The 21582-nt window shown below is 46.4% G+C and overlaps 1 protein-coding gene across 1 annotated transcript; it reads left to right on the forward strand.

Annotated features, from left to right (window-relative positions):
- Positions 1–681: 681 nt before the first annotated feature.
- JPT2 (Jupiter microtubule associated homolog 2) lies at positions 682–20240 on the forward strand. The gene is made up of 5 exons (XM_074965790.1): positions 682–838; positions 12133–12281; positions 13683–13825; positions 17035–17083; positions 17692–20240. The coding sequence occupies exons 1-5, from the start codon at positions 795–797 to the stop codon at positions 17859–17861; spliced, it is 555 nt and encodes a 184-aa protein (XP_074821891.1). The 5' UTR covers positions 682–794; the 3' UTR covers positions 17862–20240.
- The last annotated feature ends 1342 nt before the right edge of the window (positions 20241–21582 follow it).

A 21582-nucleotide genomic window follows, 5' to 3' on the forward strand; every position in this document is an offset into this window, starting at 1 on the left:
GCTTCAGCAGGCCTTGCCTCGGCCCAAGCACGCCCGGCTGGGATCTGGGCCTCACCTAGGATATTAGGGAGACAACGCATGAGACAATATCATTTATTGAACCAACTTCTGCTGGTGTGAGAGACAAGGCTTTTAGCTACCCCCGGTTTGTATCTCACTAGCAGAAGTTGGTCCAATAAAAGATATCGCCTCACCCACCTGGTGTCTCCTGTATCCAGGGTAGGGTGACCAGATGTCCTGATTTTATAGGGATAGTCCTGATATTTGGGCTTTTTCTTATATAGGTGCCTATTACCTCCCACACTCTGTCCTGATTTTTCATACTTGCTATCTGGGCACCCTAATCTATGGCCTAGTGTGGCTCCAGATCGCCTAGGCAGGCTGGGGATGAATCCTAGGGACAGGCCTTCCTTAAGGAACAGAGAAAGGGTGAAGTGCCTAGACCTGTCCCGTTAAATATCGAGGGTTGCCCTCCTGTTTCTAGCCCCACACTTTGCCCAATGGACCCGCAGCTTTTCCTGAATGGCAGATGACTGCTCCAATGGGCAGTGGAGCAGCGTGAGTCACGGAGCGGGTGTTTTAAAGCTTCCCTCCCAGGTCTGGTGGGCGGGTCCTTGTGGGAGTGTGCAGCGTGTGGTAGGCGGCTCGATGTGATTGGCGTACAGATCAGCCAATGGATTAGCAGGGCGGGCCGGGGCGCTACCTGTTGTCTAGGCTGACGGACCGAGCGCACCCAGCAAGAGCGGGCTGTAGAGCCGAGTCAGCAGAGACCCGTCCCTTGGCCCGCTGCTGCTATGTTCCAGGGGCCGGAGGCCGAATCCGCCAAGCCCAGCTCTAGGTACCCGGGGTGGCCGGCTCAAGGGCGGTGGCGGGGCCCTGCCTTCCCCAGGGCGGGGCGCTGGGAGCGCAGGCTTCTGCCCTGCGGGGGTGGCGGGGAGCGGCCCTGGGGGCTGGGGAGGCCTCCTTATGGGCGGGCGTAGGCTGCGGGGTCGCTCCGGAGACGGCGCCCATACTTCCCTTCCCCCACTTAGGGGGTGGTCCCCAGACCCCCTTCCCCTGCCGCCAGGGGCGGAGGCAGGACGCCTGGGTTCTGTTCCCTGGGCTCCTGCGTGTGAACGTGGGCAAGGCTGGGTGACCTTGCACTTCCTCAGTGTCCCTGGCTGGTCCCAAAGGGCTGCCTGGAGGGGGCGAGGTGAGTGCTCGTTCTCGTTTAAAGGGGCCGGGTGCTTGGTTTGTATGGGGGCCTGCGGTGCACTGGGCTGGGCGTGGGGTGGTGGGAGGATGGGAAGGACCAGTAGTTCAGATCACAGGAGCATTTGGAGGCTGCTATATGGAATGGGGTCCTATTGTGCTGGACAGTGTAAACACGTGTTCTGGAGAACGTCCCGTCTCTCGTGACTGCCTGGATCACACCCGCTGCCAAAGCCTGGTAATGTGAGCCTCAGTGACTAGGGATCCTGACCCCACTCCTTGCTGGAGTCTTTCGATGGAGAATTACACTGCTGGGAGGAGAGTCAGATACTCTGCCCCTTGCTGGTTCCCAGGATGGATTCTAGTCCTAGAAGAAGGGCCAGGCTACCTGGTGCCACTTCCCTCTACAGAGAGAAAATTGGTTGCATCCGATGAAGTGAGCTGTGGCTCACGAAAGCGTATGCTCAAATAAATTTGTTAGTCTCGAAGGTGCCACAAGTACTCCTTTTCTTTTTGCGAATACAGACTAACATAGCTGCTACTCTGAAACCTTCCCTCTACAGGTTTAACTTAGGTTGGCTTGTGGAAGGGGACCAGACCATGCTGTTTGGTACTGTATATGTCTCTGGAGGGATCCCAAGTTTTAGAGTAGCAGCCGTGTTAGTCTGTATTCGCAAAAAGAAAAAGAGTACTTGTGGCACCTTAGAGACTAACCAATTTATTTGAGCATAAGCTTTTGTGAGCTACAGCTCACTGCATCGGATGCTGCACGGGAGGGATCCCGTGCAGCACCAACTTTATTTAAGTGGGTGTTGCATTTTTTGTGAGCAAATACCCTTACAATGTGTCTGCACTTCTCCTTCCTTTGCAATGGGGCCACGTGGCTCTGTGATGTGATGGAAGGAGACTAGTTTTACTTTTTAATTTGCAGTTCAAGTTTCTTTTCTTTTTTTAGTTATAAAATTATGAGGCCCCTTTCAGTTTATCTAACTTTCAAAGTCCAAAATAAGCTATAACTTGAATTTTGAAGGGCTGCCATGAAAACTGCACGCTCAGTGTAACCCTGGAAGAGTTTTCTGTTTTCAGGTTTGGCAGCTTGGGAACTGTTTTCTTTGTAACTCATAGGCTGTATTGCTGCATGGAGTTTGGACTGCAGGGATGAACTCTTCTAACAGGAAACAATGAAGCTGTGGTTGCAGGAACAATCTGTATTGTGGCAGTGTTTACACTGTGTTTGGAAGGCAAAATCTTACATAAAAGTGCTATAGTTCTTATAAAGAACAAGACCACAAAAAGTAAATCATTTAACTGGCTCCATTAGTGTCTTGGTATGTCCTCATATGCTCTTCTTCACAGAAGTCCCTCCCCCAGGTCCTGTGTTACGGTTTTTGGTCACTCAGGTGACCTCAAGCCATAACTTGGCTTTGTGTAAATACAGCACTGAGATAAAGCGGACTCTTTCTAACATGGCTTTCTTTTGTATATTTTGATTGCAGTTTAGTTCTTTTTAAAATAGCTAGAAAAATATAGCTCACCCAGCTGGAGAACTGATTAGCTTAGTGTTGTGACAAATTGAACCTTAAACTTGAACCTGCTACATAATGAGCAAAAGGCCTTACCTGTTGTGTTTGAGTCTGTAGCTAAAAATCACAGCAAATGGAAGGGGTTCAGTAAACTGGCCTTCACAGTGATACTAGGAAGTGTAAAAAAAAAAAAAAAAAAAAAAAAAAAAAAAAAAAAAATTAATGAAACGGATGAAAGCAAAATGCAACTGAGGCTTGATTTGATGGAAGAAATTGTTCTGAACGCAAAAGGAGAACTTTCTACCTTTTTTCCCCCACCCCTTGTAACAAACTGGAGCTACTTCCCTTTTCAGGAAATCTGAAATGCTGACATTTATTTTGTGTAACTGAAGTCAAGCTTCATAGAAATGGATACCTGGCAGCAGGCTATGAGGTGCTGCACTGAAAATAGACTGTGTACCTGTTGCTTGGGTTAGATGTTGCTTTTATCATACACAGCATAGAAACAGGCTCTTTCATATCTTCGTTTGTGTCTGCAGTATTGGAATCGGACAGTATTGTCTTATCCATATGAAGGAGATGCATTGCAGTAAACACTTAGCTGAGGTAAAACGTAATTTAGAGTGGAATGAGGCTCTTGCAGTTACTCTTCCTTTCAAGCATTCTGAGATTTAAAAAAACAAACAAAACCCTTAATTTAGGCTATGAACCAGATGATGGCATTTGTTTCAAGATCGGGAGGCACTTGGGGGTAAAGGGGAAAGAACTGCACCATAAGGAGAAATGTCCCTAGGGTTAGTCGTAACCTCCATAGATTCTTGTCTTTTCCCACAATTCCCAACTAAAGCATACTGTGTAACACGCTAACTTTTCCTTTCTGCTGCTCTGGGTTCCATCACATTGCTGATGCGACCCCTTTCTTGTACAAGATAAACTTATTACTCAAACGTAGGAGGTAAAGGCAGCTGACCTAGACATTGATAAAGCTACGGACTTACTACTCCAGGGGCAAGCTTTAGCTGTTGGAGCTTGTTGCTAGGCTTCACTAATCTGATTCTACTATAACCACCTCTCCATGCACTCATTCCTGTCTCCCTTGCTGCAGTCTTCTTATGGCTGCATTCTGTTTGTTGAAAGCTTGACTTTCACTGGACTACATCTGTCCACTGTAAACCCTAGAATGGTTAATGGAGTCTGATCTTTGGTGATGGGGTCACAAGTTTTCTAGTTTAAGAAGTTTTTACATGGCCTAGGGCTGAAATGCTTGCTCTTATTTCCAACTTTAAATTGGAATTGTAGCAGAAAAACTGTCATAAAGACACCAAAAGAGCTCTGGCAAAAAGTCTGATTCGGTTTGAAGGTTAACTTTATGAAATTTCTGTTGATTCAGACTTCCTTTTAGTCGCTTATTGCTTCTGGAACATCACAAATAACCACTAGCCGTTCTGTTCTGTAGATGGTTTTGGTCAACCAAAAAAAGATGTATGGGACAAAAACTTATATAAAGTGGAATTAACTATCACCTGGCGCTCTCTCTTTTTTTTTTTTTTTTTTTTTTTTTAAGTTAGCCTCAATTTAACTTGAAAATTTGTGCTTAGTGCCATTTTAGTTTAATTAGAAACTTTATCCTATTTCAGCCACTGACTTCAGTGTCCCTATGGATAAGATATCTTATCTAAATTTTACAAACTGCTGTAGGCAAAGAACAAAGTATTAAAAATACCTTTATTCAGAGCAGTGGGTGCTGTTGGGTGCTCAGCACTTTGAAAAACAGGTTAGTTTGTTTAGGTGCCTAAAATATGGACTTAAAAATGGGTGCCTGAAATTAGACTCTTAAGTCTTGGCCTTGGTCTTCTCCTTTTAAACCACTTCATCCAAAAGATGTCTGGTGCCATTCCAAACCCTGAAGTGTTTCAACTTTCTTGATTTGTGGATCCTTAATATATCAAAAGGTGGTGTGTGCTGCAGATAGAGCAAAGCTTATCACCTTAGTGTTCTAAGGTTTCCGGTGGCTTTCCCGCAGAGGAGGCTAACAAGGCCCTGGACCTAATGTCTTGACATAGATAAGCATTTTAAGGCCCTGAAAACACTTATTGTAAGCACTTTGGGACAGGGCCCATCTTTGTTCTGTTTGTACAGCACCTAGCGCAACAGGTTCTTGGTCCGTGATTGAGGCTTCTGAGTGTTAACAGGAATTCAGGTATTAAATACACAAGCAGTCATACTGATCTCAAATAATGGTGTATAAATGTGTACAGGATCAGAGCTGAAGATTTTTTTTAATAAGAAACCCTGTGTAAAATCTCAAATTCTAACAATGAGGAAATTCTTGCCTCTGTCACACTGATTGTATTAACCATCTGGTTTCTAATTTTAAGACTACAACATTAGAAGAAAGAAAAAGTAGCAACAGCTAATCATTTGTCTAAATCAGACTTTAGTTAAATCATTTTAGCCATGCTGGAGATATCAAAGCATCCACGTGTAGTTAAACAAAGTTCAGAAATAGGACATTAGCATCTAGTTACACACTGCATATAAAGAAATAGCAAGTTAATTCAAATCAAAAGCTAGAACACTGCGCTACAAACTCTGACTGAAATTGCAATTTGCTTGAGAATAAGCTTCCCTTGGCGGGGTACAGTTTGAACAGTTAAATTGTAGTAGGTGACTTTTAGTGTGATGTAGCCAAACTAAGACTCTACTGGGACAACATTCTTTAAATGGGATAGAACTAAATGCTGCCTCATTCTCGAAAAGCACTGTTCTGTTCATCCAGTCACAGCACAAACTAAGCAGAATTGATGATGCACAGGGTGTATAGGGTGTTAAAATATAGATATTCAGGCCTGCCTGTAAAGGCTTATACTTTAAGAACTTAAGTGTATTTGTGTCTCTTAGCTAGTTATAGAGGTATAAAACAAAGAATCAGAATCACAAGTGCGCCTGTTGTATGGGCCTTCTCTCACTAGGATAGTCTGAGGCCTTGTTCTAGGTTAAGGCCTCTGGCTAAGCAGCAGGGGCAGCCATAAGCTGGGAAGCATATGGTCACATCCTCACATTCCAAACCAGTCACATTGAAATAAGGTGGTATTGGGCTGTTAAGAAGACGATCCTGTCCTGATAGTGCCCATCACCACCATATAAAGAAACAGATCTTAAGATAGTTAAGGAAAACTTAGTTTGATAGCATCCTGTCTGGCAAGAAATCACTTATCAGTGGTTGTGGTTGTGAAACCTTCATTTCCATATTGTTTTATCTTTATGGCCCCCCACTTTTCTATTGTTAATCTGTCTGGTTCTCTAATTGTTTCTGTCCGCTGTATAATTAATTTTGCTAGGTGTAAGTTAATTAGGATAGTGGGATATAATTGGTTAGAGAATTGGTTCAATTTCAGTAAAATGATTGGTTAATATATAGCTGAGAATATTACTATATAAACTGGGGTAAAACAGGAAGTGGGTGGGAAAATTGGAATAACAGAATATTCGGGTTGGAAGAGACCGCAGGAGGTCATCTAGTCCAACCCCCTGCTCAAAGCAGGACCAAACCCCAACTAAATCATCCCAGCCATGGCTTTGTCAAGCCGGGCCTTAAAAACCTCCAAGGATGGAGATTCCACCACCTCCCTAGGTAACCTATTCCAGTGCTTCACCACCCTCCTAGTGAAATAGTGTTTCCTAATAGGCACTAGTCTCGCAGCCCTGATCCTTGGAGCCACTCCCGCTCGAGGTGGTCATCAGGGGATAGGTTGTGGTCCCGCTAGAGGTGGGGTCTCGCTCTGTGACCTCACGACACCGCTCTCCGCTCCGACCTCAGCCTGCACGTTCCAGGCACCGCTCCCCAACACGGCACCACTCCCAATCCCGCTCATGGCAGCGGTCTCCGCTTCGACATTGTCCTTGATTACGGCACTGCTCTACATCGCAGCATCACTCCCCATGTCGTGGCACCGCTCCACATCCTGCAGTCGCGCCTCGCAGCGGGACCACCCTGTACTGTGGTACCAGTAAACATCAAGACCCACGCTACCCTTCACGGTCCCTCCAGAGGAGGATGCCTCCCTGGTGCAGTCTCGCACCACTCCCCCTTGGCTGTCCTGCTCAAGATCGCCCTCCCTCAGATCGGCAGGGCAGCAGGAGCATCTGAGATGCCCAGATCAGGGCCGGGGAGCCTAAGGCAGAATGCTTCAGTGCCCCAGTGGCAATCCTGGACTCCTTGGGTGTACCACCAGGCCCAGGGTGCCCCTCCTGGCGTCCCTCTGCCTTCCCGTTTAGGGTCTCGCCTCCCAGAGGCAACCCTCAGCTGCCCGTCTCAGGACCTACCTCAGGACCTGGACCCAGTCCCATATCCCCCTGTGGAAGCTAAACCTGGTGCTCGTGAGGACCTGGCCCCTGAGGATCAAGAGGCTGCCACAGAACCGGTCCTGCCAGTGGCTTCTTCCTCATTGTCCCCTGATGAGACAGTGGCAGGCACTTCCACATCTGGACCACCACCCATGGACTACAGGGCCCTGCAGGAACTTCTCCAAAAGGTGGCCCTGAATATGAACCTCCAGGTGGAGGAGGTGGTCAGAGAGGAGGACCCTGTGGTGGACATTGTGGCACCAGAGGGGCCCTGTAGGGTGGCCTTACCCATCATAAAGGCTATTCAGTCTAACGCCAAGACTGTTTGTTTGGCAAATGCCTGCCTCCGTTCCCCCCCAACAGCCAAAGGGGCTGAGCGTAAATACTTTGTTCCCACTAAGGGATACAAGTATCTTTTCACCCACCCTTCCTCATGCTTTCTTGTGGTGGAGGCGGTAAATGAAGAAGAGAGGCAGGGTCAGCAGGCCCCCGCTCCCAAATCAAGAGACGCTAAATAACCTGATTTGTTTGGAAGGAAAGTTTATTCCATGGGGGGTGGGTCTCTCTCTCAGGATCGCTAATCAACTTGTGATCCTGAGCAGATACTACTGCAACTTGTGGTCCTCAATCCTGAAGTTTAAAGAGCTTCTCCCCTCTGAGTCACGAGTGGAGTTGGGGGGCCATTGCGTAGGAGAGCAGGGCTGTTGCCCAGACTTCCCTCCAAGGCTCCCTGGATGCCACAGACTCGGCGGCGTGTACTCTGGCATCTGGGATTGCAATGAGGCGCAACGCCTGGCTCCAATCCTCTGGTCTTCCCTCAGAGGTTCAGCAAACAATACAGGACCTTCCCTTTGATGGACAGGGCCTATTTGCTGAACAAACAAATTCCAGATTGCATAGCCTAAAGGACACCCGGCATACAATTAAGTCCCTTGGCATGCACACTCCAACGACGCAAAGGAAGTCCTTTAAACCACAGACCACCCAACAGTGGTCTTTTCCTCCTAGACCCAGACAGGACTTCTCCCGCAGGAGAAACAGATATAGTCAGCACAAGCTGTCACGCCCTCCCTCTGGGCAGGTCCAGGGACAACCCAAACCCCCTCTGGGCCATAAGCGCCCCTTTTGAAAGTGTGCACAAGGACAGATTACCAGTCCACAACCTGGCTATTCATCCTCCTTTCCTGAACCGTTTATCCCACTTCTATCGTGCATGGTCCCTCATTACATCAGACCAGTGGGTGCTCTGCATGGTAAAGGCAGGATATTCTATCCACTTCTGCTCCTCCCCATCCCCCTTGCCCGTCCCTCTTCAGGGACCCCTCTCATGAGCAACTTCTCGTCTAGGAGGTCCAGAGTCTCCTCACTGTAGGAGTGATGGAGGAGGTCCCCCCAGAAGTTCAAAGGCAACGGTTTCTACTCCTGATACTTTCTTGTCCCCAAAGCAAAGGGCGGCCTCAGGCCCATCCTGGACCCACAGGAGCTCAACAAGTTCATAGTCAGCTTGAAGTTCCTTATGGTCTCATTGAGCACAATCATCCCTTCCCTGGACCTGGGAGACTGGTACACCGCCCTCGATATGAAGGACACTTACTTTCACATATCTATCACCTGGGCTCACAGACTGTTCCTCCGCTTTGTGGTGAACAAGGTGCATTACCAGTTCACGGCCATCCCATTCACTCTGTGCACAGCTCCTCGCATCTTCACCAAATGTGTGGCAGGTCTTCTTTGCTGCCACCACTTGCATGTCTACCCTTACCTGGACAACTGACTTCTTTGGGGCCGCTCCCATCAGCAGGTGGAATCGCAGGTGCAAATGGTCAGACACGTTTGAACTTAGGTATCATTCTCAACGTCAGCAAATTCATGCTCACTCCAACTCTAAGAGTAGAGTTCATCGGAGCGGTTCTGGATGCAAATCAAGTGAGAGCGTTCCTGCCAGAGATGCGTCACCTGGCCCTCTCGCAGATAATCAGCACCCTTTGCAGCTTCCCCACCACCACAGCAAGACAGTCTCTCAGACTGCTAGGCCATCTGGCATCCTGCACTTACATGGTTCAACATGCCAGGTTATGTCTCAGGCCTTTGCAGGCGTGTCTAGTGTCTGTGTACCACCCGTGCCACGACAGCCTGGACATGGTGCTTACCATCCTGAGGCAAACCCTTGATCCCCTATGTGGTGGCTAGATCCCCACATGGTAGGCGCTGGGATTCCTTTCCACCCTTCCCAACCCACTTTGGCTTTGGTAACAGACTCATCCACTTTGGGCTGGGGAGCGCATCTCAGAAGCCTGACAACTCAGGGCTTATGGCTGGTAGAGGAATTGGCTCTACATATCAACACCAAAGAACTCGGGGCAACTCGCCTCGCCTGCAAAGCTTTTCTGTCCTGTTTTCAGGGCCACTGCGTAGCGGTATTGATGGACAATACCATGACCATGTTTTATATAAACAGGCAAGGTGGAGCCCAATCATCTCCTCTCTGTCAGGAAGCCCTCCTACTGTGGGAATTCTGCCTAGCCCACTCCATTCTTCTCCAGGCCTCGTACCTGCTGGGTGTTCAGAACATGCTGGCTGACAGCTTGAGGAGACATTTCCCCATGCACGAGTGGTCAATTCTCCCGGACATCATCCACTCCATCTTTCACAGCGGGGGGTTCCCCTGAATCAACCTGTCTGCCACATGGGCCAACAGGAAGTGCCCAGCCTTTTGCTTCTTCAGGAGCCACAGTCCAGGCTCAATTGCAGATGCATTCATGATTCCATGGTCCGGTCAGCTGCAATACGCATTCCCACTCATCCACAAAGTGCTTCTCAAGGTCCGCAGGGACAAGGCGGACGTCCTACTGGTGGCTCCACTTTGACTGCGCCAGTGCTGGTACCCCACCCTCATGGACTTGTCAGTCCAGTCACCGATACGGCTACCTCTCACTCCCGACCTCATTTCACAGAACCACTGTTGCCTCCTTCACCCGGACCTTCAGTTGCTCCACCTCATGCACTGGAGAATCAGTAGCTGAACCAGGCTGAGCTTGCCCTATTTGGACCCGGTGAGGCAGGTCCTTCTGGAGAGCCACAAGCTGTCTACTAGGGCCACAAGCAGGGCGAAATGGAAGAGGTTCTCTAGCTGGTGTGCCCAAAGGCAGGTGCTCCCACTCCAGGCTCCCATCCCTTGTATCCTGGACTATATTATGTACCTCAAAGACCAGTGTTTGGTTCTTTCAAGGTCCACCTTGCGGCCATCTTGGCGTTTCACCCAGGTGATTCCAGATGCTTGGTGTTCATGCACCCCATTGTGGGATGTTTCCTGAAAGGTCTGGAAAAGATACATTTTCCCCCGATGAAGCCCCCTATTCCAGCCTGGGATGTCAACCTAGTCCTCTTTCGCCTCATGGGCCCTCCCTTCAAGCCGTTAGCTTCTTGTTTGCTCCTTTACTTCTCTTGGAAGGTTGCCTTCCTGGTGGCTATCATATCGGCGCGCTGCGTGTCTGAGCTGTGGGCCCTCATGTCTGAGCCTCTGTACGCTCTCTTTCATAAAGACAAGGTAGATGCAACTTAAACCTCACCCGGCCTTTCTTCCCAAGGTGGTCTCCCACTTCCATGTTAGCCAGGACATCTTCCTGCCAGTCTTCTATCTGAAACCACACAACAGCCCCCGTGAACAGCAGCTGCATTTGCTTGATGTCAGGAGGGCACATGCTTTCTATATCGACTGCACGAAGCTGTTCTGCAAGACAACCCAGTTGTTCACTGCTATAGCAGACCGGATGAAAGGTTTGCCAGTCTCTTCCCAGCGGATCTCCTCCTAGATTACAGCATGTATCCGCACTTGTTATGACCTGGCGAAGGTTCCTCTGCCTGACATCACTGCTCACTCCACGAGGGCAAAGGCCTCATCGACAGCCTTCCTGGCCCACGTACCTCTCCAGGAAATCTGCAGGGCTGCCACGTGGTCTTCAGTGCATACTTTCATGTCACACTACGCCACCATCCCGCAATCTTGGGATGATGCGGCTTTTGGCAGAGCAGTACTTCGGTTGGCTTTACCTTGACTCCAACCCCACCTCCGAGGTAAGGCTTGGAAGTCACCTAACTGGAATTGATAGGAGCAAGCACTCGAAAAAGAAAAAAATGGTTACTCACCCTTGTTGTAACTGTTGTTCTTCAAGATGTGTTGCTCATATCTATTCCATTCCCCCCCACCTTCCCCTCTGTCAGAGTAGCCGGTAAGAAGGAACTGGGGGGTTCAGATGTGGCCTCACCAGTGTCAAATTGAGGGAAGTTGTTGTTCCCCTCTATCTGCTGGCCATGCTCCTACTAATGCAGGAATCATGCTTTCTGGAAATTAACCCCAATAAACATCACATTGTCTGCACTTCAGACTTCTGGTCTTTTGCTGCTTGCTGTCTGTGTGACAAGAACCCGGGAAGTGGGAGGGTGAAGGGAAAGTCCTCTAACATAAGGCTGACTCTAATCTTGCTTTAGCAAGTATACTGGTCTTCCTTCACTTGCTTACTATCTCTAAGTTTGCTTTGCTCAAATGGAAACTACAGATAAATTTACACTTTTATAGAAGAAAATGTCAAGCCAAAGGAAATGTTGCTGTGTATTAACATGAGGGTTATGTCCAAGTTCTGCAATGTAACCCTTCAGTCCTGCATTATTACAGTAGTATAATGTCACAATGGGATTATATTCAGGCATATCCTGATTAGAACCAGTATCTGTATCAAACTGTCAAACTAATTACTAGAATAACATTCTGAATATTTTATATTCTGGAAGAGGCAGATATGGCACCCCACTGCTGCTCAGTGTTGACTTACAAACGTTTATCATAGTTTGGACCTTGACAACCAGACAAGTATGTGAATTTTAATGATAGAACTGCACGCAGTATTCCTAACTCTGGTCTGCTAATTCCAAATTATGTAGTATAAAAAACTGAGCACTTTAACCAAATTTAATCTTAACTTTGGGGGATGGGGAGGAATGTGGCAAACATGCTGAATGCAGTAGACTTCAAATAAGTTGGTATCTGTCAGTAACTGTTAATGTTCCACAACAGAGTATTGAAACCCCCTGGAGGAGGCTCTAGTAATCTGTTTGGGAGCACAGAAGAAGTTTCCTCTTCCAGCAGACCACACAGAATGGCATCTAGCATCTTTGGAGCAGCTGAGGAACCTCAGAACTTTCCAAAAAGAACAAACCCTCCAGGTGAGAACACCAGTTTCCTCAAGGAAACTACTGAGGAGAAGAAGTATAGCTGATTCTGGGTTGGCAGGTATAATTGGTTCTTGAACAAAGTTCATGTTCCAGCTCGGTATCCTGAAGCAAAGTTACACTTTGAGCAATGTAGCAGGTAAATATCAATGCAACAGCATTTTTTTGCTGTCCCTGTAAACTATACACTACTGCTAGCTGATTGAGCTTGTGCACTAAACCCATCTGCACACCTGAATCAGGGAGCATTCAATCATGAGTTCTGAGTTTAGCTCTAAACTGAACTTGTGCTGTAAAATACAGTACTTTTTCTCCTGTTGAGCCATCAGTCTGACCTTGTTAAATATAGGGATTGGGGAAATCATTAGTCCACCTGCTAGGCTTAAAGGACTTAAAACATTGAACAAAGCTACTGTGGGATAAGAGTTTTGGTAGTCTTTTTTTCTGCCTGTAGGCAGCAATGAGACTACTCTGTCCATGTCATAAGAACCCTGAAGTAGTCATTTTTAAGCTTGAAATAGAGCTGATATTGCACTGTGTAAACCATACACTAGGGTGATGTTTCTGCTTGCATATTTAGTGTGAGCTTTCGTTACATGGATAGTTTTAGTGGTGATAAGCTTGCCAGCAGTGAAATATGGGGCATTAGGTAAATAGTTACCACTAGTCCAATATGGCAGCTATTAACTGTACAAACTACTGATGAAAACTTACTATTTGAAGTGAAATTACTGTACATAATTGAACAAAGCATGAATTAGAATGGCAAGTAAAGTTAGAGTGCTACACTGGACTTTACTATACGCTCTTGGTTTTAAAAAACCATGTTACTAAAACCATAGGCAACTTTCCAGCCCTGCCTGTTTGCAGCCATTGAGATGTAAGTGCTCAAGACTATAAAGTAACTACTGGATGATGTCTAAGTCTGCGTCTGCACTGGCAGAACTCAGGCCTGTAGTTTTCTGGCCTAAGCTATAGAATAGGTATGATACCATCAGGTTGCCCAATCCTAGTAGGGAATTTAGATCTCTTTCCTAATGTAGCCACCATGTAGTGTCAGGGAGGGGGAGTGACACTTGGAGGATCTATTCCAGAGACTTTTCCAGCTGAAATGGTGACATACACAAAGAAACTACTTCAGCTCTACCAGATGTAAAGCCAAGATTTTTCTGAGTTCTGATGACAAAAGTCTTAAGTATTTTCAGAATATTGTAGTAAGCAAAATTCTAGGATTTCTGGATTTAAGGTACAGATTCAGTTAGTGATACCAAAAACCTCAAACTTGGATATTTGACTGTTTTTTAATCACCTTAGTTAAAGTTTTATAGGAAGTTAGAAGGGAAAAGTACAAAACAGTTAAAACCCTTTTCCAAGTAACTGTTAGTTACCTTGCAGGGGGGAAAGGAAGTGGTATCTTTGAGGATCCTAGCCCTGTCCAGTCTCGTCAACGCATGAATCCGCCTGGTGGGAAGACAAGTGATATCTTTGGGTCTCCAGTACCTGCCAGCCCTGTTCGAGCACACCCAAACAAACCCAAGGTATCTGTACTGCTGTGGCTGTGAAAATGGGTTAGAAAAAACTGCTAATAGGGCTAACTATAATCTGGTAGTACATAGGAGCCTTATTCAGAACATTAACTCTGTGGCATGTTAGTCCTACATTATGCCTCAGGTAATGCAAAATTAGTCAGCACTGCCTCCACAACCCTCTTCTAGTCAAGTTGTTACTTGTTACTTTTGATAGTAAACTCATTTATGCTGCATCAGTTCTCAGTGTACTGCAGATTTTTGTACGTAAAAATGTACAGTTGCACTGTGGAGTATGAGGGGGAAGCCAAAAGCTTTCTCAGTTGGATAGAGAACTGGTGCTTCTGTCACCCAGATAAGGTGTAGGAGGCTGTCTTCTGACAACCAGGAGGCATTTCAGGCTTTTGGAATTGGAAGGAGATCGATCTCCTTGTTCCTTTTTCCAGGGGGTGCTGACTTCAAATTTGGGAGGTGCTGAATTTGGGGCGGGAGGGATAGCTCAGTGGTTTGAGCATTAGCCTGCTAAACCCAGGGTTGTAAGTTCAATCCTTGAGGGGGCCATTTAGGGATCTGGGGCAAAAATTGGGGCTGTACGGAAACTGATTCTGGTACACAGTTGTGGCAGTCATAGGACTACTATGTGGCAATTTATTTGGCTGCATAATCACATTAGACACAGGGTCATAGCTATGAGCAAACATTCTTCTGGGGGAAACAAGAATGTAAATATTTGCCACTTATGTACCATGTTCTTGCATAGTAGATTGGCTCCTGCATCTTGGCTGGTTAACTCACCCAGTGGTGCAGTTTCAACTTAAGGAAAGAGTCAGCCATCATACTGGCAAAGTTCGACAAGTGGAGAGTCTTGGAAACATACTGTCCCTTAAGCACTATTGTTAATAGAACCTGTGCTCCACTAAAATTTCTGCTGAAGGGAAACTGATGGTAGTAGCTTTATTGCTTCTAAAGTTCTAGTTGACCAATGTTACTAGAATCTGGTTTAAGAACATAGAACTAAACTTGAGGCAGGAGTCAGAAGTGATATTCTTTATCCCAGCCTCTTATGCAGTCCTGCCAGTATTGACTCCCAGGGATTCTGGGATTTGGGTCATAGGAAGAAACTGAGAATTTTGAGGGTTGGGTGCATGCCTGCTCAGGGGTCTGGTGTTACTTTAAAGGGTGTGTTTTTTGCTTCTCTTCCTATCCTCTGCATTGGATGGTTCTAGGGTAGCACTGCTGTGCAGTTGGCTCCACTCTCTAGAAACACAATTTTGACCAGCACTGGATGTGGGGAGAGTGGCATGAGGCATTGTAATTTAGGATGGAGCAGGGATGCAGTGGGAGCAGCAAGAGGAGGGGGATGAAATTATTCTGTTGGGTTTTAGGTAGAATTCTAGTCACTTGCTCACCCTCAGAGCATGCAGCCCAATGTGTGTGCCCTCTTGCAACCTACTTTAAGCTCACAAGCCACTGATTGAGAAATGCTTGAGTACTCGCTTGAAAGAATTTACACTGTTGAATAATGTGATGCTGTCTTTAAGAGATTTTTCTTTAATGTCATTTTCATGCCAGCCCTTTCTGCTGGGGTGAAACTATTATAGAAACAGTAGAACAGTAATGATTTGATGTACCGGGCACTTTAATGAATTGTATTGATTTGATTGCAGCAGTTTTGGTGTGAGGAGATCCTTTGAAGCCATGCTTGCTCATCACAGCTGATTCCTGAATATGAAAATGGGTCAGTAAGGATGGGTGAAAACTGTCCTTAAGACTCATCTGACTCAGCCCTGGTCTACACTAGTGGGGGGGCGATCTATCTAAGTTATGCAACTTCAGCTACGTGAATAAAGTAGCTGAAGTCAACGTACTTAGATCGACTTACTGTGGTGTCTTCACCATGGTGAGTCGACTGCTGCCACTCCCCCATTGACTCTGCCTGTGCCTCTCGCGGCGCTGGAGTACAGGAGTTGATGGGAGAGCGCTCAGGGGTCGATTTATTGTGTCTAGACTAGACGCAATAAATCGATCCCGCTGGATCGAGCACTACCTGCCGGATCGGCGGGCAGCGAAGACATACCATTAGTAATCCAAACTAGTCTGGATACTTCACTGAGCATGTTTTTATTGCTGAGACACCCACTGGAGCACTGAAGAGCTTGCTGTTCTGGGTCTGAACACTTGCTGCTATTTTTGGGCGTCAGTGGGTACTTGTAGAAAAGAGTGTTGCAAGATAATGGTCTAGAATGGATATAGATCCAAGGGTAGAAAGTCTTAAGGGTCTAATGGACTATTGCCATATCTTGCTTCTGTATATTAAGTGAGTTGTGTTGGTAAGATATACAGGCAGCCCAGCATAATGTGAAGAGCACATGGGGATTGTGACATTATTGACATGAACGGTGACCATATAGATCATTGTTGCAACCAAGGTCCTACAGTTGCACCAAATCTAGTACAAAAGAGGTCAAGTAAGCCGTCTATGGAACGGTTGTAATTTGCTGGTTATGATTATGCTGTGTGTGTATCGTTTTTGTATTTGGTCAGCTTCCTGAGAAAGGAAACTTCTGAGTAATTGCCCAGTCAAGAAACACTTAACTGACCAATGGACTTTGGGAGATGCCAGTCCACATCTGAGCTTTCCTGGGAACGTGTCTCTCAGTGTTATAGAGGGCGGACAATTTATGAGTTTACCCTGTATAAGCTTTATACAGAGTAAAATGGATTTATTTGGAGTTTGGATCCCATTGGGAACTGGGCGTCTGGGTGCTGGAGACGGGAGCACTTCTTAAGCTGTTTTCAGTTAAGTCTGCAGCTGTGGGGGCGTGGTTCAGACCCTGGCTCTGTGTTGCAGTAGGCTTGCATGTCTGGCTTGACAAGGCAGGGTTCTGAAGGCCCAAACTGGCAGAGAAAACGGGCTCAGAGGTAATCTCAGCACATCAGGTGACAGTCCCAAGGGGTTCTCTGTAACCGAACCCATCACAGGGATCACTGTCTCCTTAAAGAACTCAATGCTGCAGTTGCTCTTACAATACAGTTGCTCTTACAATGCCATTGCAGGAGGCTTCATGGAGAGCCAGCTGCAGCATTTGGCTCTTAATGCAGAAATCGCATTGTGTTGGTTTAAAGGATCCTTTAGGTCTAAGATTTAAGAAAATCTTGCAGTGGAGTAGTAGTTGACCTATACCCTATGAAGCCCTAAAACAGTTCTGAATTTATTGTAGGATCACGTTGTCTTACAAGAGGCAGGAGATGCATCAAAGGAACTGAAAGGTAAGGCAAGAGAAACCTTTTTCTGAGATGCTGTCAAGAGTATTTTGTGTATGCAAAGAGGAACAATGAACAAGACTAATCCTGGTTTTCAGGACAACACAGTCAAGCAAGGTCATGGCTATAGAACTTCATACTGGGGAGTCAGACTTTCAGTATCAGTTACATGATAGGAAATGACCCTGAAATAACCATCTAACCTCTTCTATTAAGCTGGGTCACTTTAGGTAGGGTATTGAAAGTGGGCCCTATGCTAAGCTGATATCTAGATATGGGAAGTGTCTGTCTTGATACCTGCCCTCCCAATGTCTCCTAGATGGTCTGTCTGTTTTTATAGGAGACTATTTTTGTGCTTGTCTATAAGGGGACATAAATAATTGTTGAGAACAAGATAGGAGAGTCTTGGAAGAAGTAGGCCTTGAGCAGGAAAAGTGCAGGCATAGAGGGAGACTGTCAGAGCAGGGGCAGCATAAGTGAAGGGGGAAGATAAAGGTAGGGGAAGGATATTAGGGTTGGAAAGAGGGAAGAATATACAGGGCTATTGAAGATGAGTGCATAAAAGGCAATATTACTGTAGTGCAACCATTCTAACCTCCCTTGTCATCACACAGCTACAGAAAACAAACCACAGATGGAAGACAGAAGCGAGAAGAGAGATCTTGGGAAAGAAGAGCCAGGCCCCAAGATAGATGATCATGAACCCAGACTGGGGCCAAGGCCACGGTCACACAACAAAGTCCTCAATCCCCCTGGTGGCAAATCCAGCATTGCATTTTATTAGGAACGTTCACTTTCACTAATGGAGTCAGCACAGAAACTTTATCTATGAGTTCTGTTTTCAGACGTTTTAGGCAGGAGGATGGGGGCTTTAGTGACTCATCTAATCCAAATGGAGGACATCTTGATGTTAAGACTTCTGTAAAACCTGTTAGTTATGATGCTTATGGAAATAACTGAAGACTCTTATGTGCTAGACAGCACAGGATTCAGCGGGACGGTAGCTTAGATAGGTGCAAGAGGAGTGTCCCTTTGTGGTGGGCAATTAAAAAAAAAAAATACTCTTAAGCTTGCAGCCATTTAGTAGCTCAGACTCTTGGACCTAAGCATTTAGGTACAGTCAGCATGATGAAATTCCACCCCAGTGGATGGGGACTCGAATGCCAGGCCTGGCACCCATCTAACTGAACCTAAAAGGAGCTGATGCTCTTCCCCTGGGCAGTGTATCCTAACCTCAGGAAGCTAAAAATGGATCTGCAATCACTTTAATATAAACATGCTCCATCCTAAGCGGTGTTGCTGGGTTCTGAAGAGTTCTGCTTAGTGCTTGGCCATAAGAAGAGGCTTCCTCCCCAGGTTTATTATTTTAAAACTCTCATTATTCTGTGGCAATCTCGCAAGCCATCAAGTTGTGTAAACTTTCGGAGCACTTCAGTAATAGTCTGTGCTGATACATATTAGCTCTTGATAAAGGGAAAAATTGTAGTCTAGTGTTCTGTCTCATCCAGGCACTCCTGGAAAGATCTTATTTCACTGATGTCATGCAAGGGTGCCTCCAGCTTTCCTGGTAGGGAGGGCAGTGATTTGGGCATGCAGAGTTACATCTATTAAAAGAACTCTGACAAACTACAGTAGTGTATAATTAGATTCTGGAAACTGTCCCAGGAGATCTCTAGTGAGCCAGCTTTAATGTCCCATCACCAGCCTCTAAAAGCTCTCATGTAATGATGCTTTAGCTTCTGCAGGGTTTTTTTCTCCCTCTGTCTTGGAGAAATAATGAACTGTTCTGCTTGTATCCTCCAGTAGCTTTGTTTTTTGTTTCTATGCTGACTCTTAGTGAAACCTCTGTTTTGTTAGCTGTGGGTTGCCTTTGACTGCCTCAGTTGTTATTTGGTAGTGTGAACAATCCAAGTTGCTCGTCCACGCATACTTTTGTAGCTATCTTAAGACTGTTAGTCCCTGTTCATCCTCTTGGGCCAGTCTAGGGAGCACTGCAATACTCTTCTGGCACAGTGGCTGTTTTGAATTATGTTTGCAAGAATGTGCATTGTTTTCTCCAGTTAGCTATGTGGGGTTGGGGGAGGGCTCTCAAATTTCAGTTGTTAATTCTGACTGGACTTTCCTCAAATGTATCTGACGTATCAGTGTTTGATAACATTAGGTGCTTAGACTGTTGGCCACCTGTAATAGTAATTTTTTTAAACTACCTAACTCATTACATACAGGAGTTATTCAGGTACAGAGACCAAGTGGCCTTATCTACACAATGGCTGCACATACCAGTAGCTGTTCTAGCCCAGGTTCACTGAAAACTATTTCTGTGACAAACTATTCAGAAGAGTTGTCTCTTAGCTAAGCGCTACATCAGCTTAGAGGTCATAATGATTGTTAAAGTGTCCAACAAAGATGAATGACTAACTGTACCACAAAGACTTGCAGCTGCCTTTTAACTTACGAAAGTGAAAATCCCCTTTTTGTAGGGTGGAAGTGACAGGAATCTTAATGCTTCCTGTACCTCTTCCACAGGAGACTTGGCGCTCCTGCTGTTGGCCTCGTCTAGCTGTAAGAGGATGCTGATCAGTGTTGAGGGAGTGTGAGCCCAATACATCTGTTTTTAGATTCATATTCCCCTAATATAGCAGTTTCCTAGTTGCTATTCCTATTTTGCTTATTTGATCAAGTCTGTAAGAGATCCCCTGTCCCCTTCTGCCTTGTTAGTGTTTAACTTCCCATTCCAGTATGAGCTAGGCTTTTCAAAGGGTTAGTAGGTAGGAAAGACCAACCAGTCTGCTCTTCTGCCTTCAGCTTTTGTATTGAAGGGTTTGTCTGTGAGCAAGTCAGTGAGCTTAGACTCAAAGCTTGATATCATATAGACTAACTGGAGCTGAAATACTGAGAGATGCAGATGTACAGTGCCTGTGTTTTAAACAGCAGTTTCCAGCTAAGTCTTAAACTACTATGGATTTCTGTCTGCATGTGTTTGGCGAACATTTCCCTTACTGGCATACATCCTGTGCTCAGTGTTTCAAGTTTAAGTTTGATAAGGACACATCTTTTTTCTTTTCTTTTCTTTTCTTTTCTTTTAGGAAGAGGAGTGGAACTTGTATTAATGGTTAAATCATGGACTTCTTAATAAACCACAGTATTTTGTTACTTCACTGGGTACTCCTGTAAATAAGTCACCATTCTGGTTTATAGCGCAAACTACCCTGTGATCAAATTCCATATAACATTTCTTGTGTAATACAATGAACCTTCTCAAGCACCTCTACTTCCTACCACAGTTATTTTAAAGGTGCTCCATCCTCTGACGTGGGGTGGCAGGCCAGCCTCCCTCCCTGTTGCAGAAGCAGCCTATCCTAGAGCAGAGGTGGGCAAACTACAGGCCACATCTGGCCCGTGGGACCGTCCTGCCCGGCCCCTGAGCTCCTGGCTCAGGAGGGTAATGCCCGACCCCTCCCCTGCTGTCCCCCCTCTCCCACAGCCATGCCACTGCACGGGCAGCACTCTGGGCGGCAGGGCTGTGCGCTCATGCGGGGCAGTGCAGCAGCATGTCTGGCTCCGGCACGGCTCCCGGACATGCTGCTCTGAGCAGCATGGTAAGGGGGCAGGGGGTCCTGGGAGACAGTCAGGGGGCAGGGTCCCTGGGGGTGGTGGTTAGGGGCGGGGGGTTCTGGGAGGGGGTGGTTAGGGGATGGTGACCAGGGGGCAGTTGGATAGGGTAGAGATTCTGTGGGGGGTTAGATGGGGTGGAGTCCCAGGAGGGGGTGGTCAGGGGGACAAGGAGCGGAGGGGGGTTAATGGGGGGGGGGGGGAGTGGGAGGGGGTAGGGGCCAGGCTGTTTGGGGAGGCACAGCCTTCCCTACCTGGCCCTCTATACAGTTTTGCACCCCGATGTGGCCCTTGGGCCAAAAAGTTTGCCTACTCCATCCTAGAGCATGCCTGGAATCAGAATCTACGCTAACTTCCCCTGTGATGGATACAAGAATGAAAGTGCAGCAGCTTCCAACAGTCTGTGTTTAGATGCGTTTTTCTGCTGTCTTAGCCCCTTTCCATAAACCTTGACATTATCTAAATTTGCCTCTAATTGCTTTGCTATTGAGCATCTACACTTGTCCCTAGAAATTGATCCATATTTGTGAAAATTCATACCTGTAAGCCTTTTCTCTACTGCAACAAATGTAAGTTAGTTGGGGATTGGTCCTGCTTTGAGCAGGGGGTTGGACTAGATGACCTCCTGAGGTCCCTTCCAACCCTGATATTCTATAAGTGCATAAAATTGTCCTTGTATATTTAGCTGCTTTTGTTCTGTAGATTAGATACTTTAAGACTATTACACATCCAACTCCAGATAAATTAAACAGCATGGCAATTAGAGAAATATAAACTTAGGGTGAACTATGCAGACCCTCTGTCAAAGTTGATGTTTTGTCACAGCTGGAAGGTAAACAACCAGGGATCCATATTCCAGCTGCAGACGACTTCACTGTATCTCTGTGCTGCTT

Source organism: Natator depressus, chromosome 10 (genome assembly GCF_965152275.1).
Source record: "Natator depressus isolate rNatDep1 chromosome 10, rNatDep2.hap1, whole genome shotgun sequence".
Taxonomy (NCBI): domain Eukaryota; kingdom Metazoa; phylum Chordata; order Testudines; family Cheloniidae; genus Natator; species Natator depressus.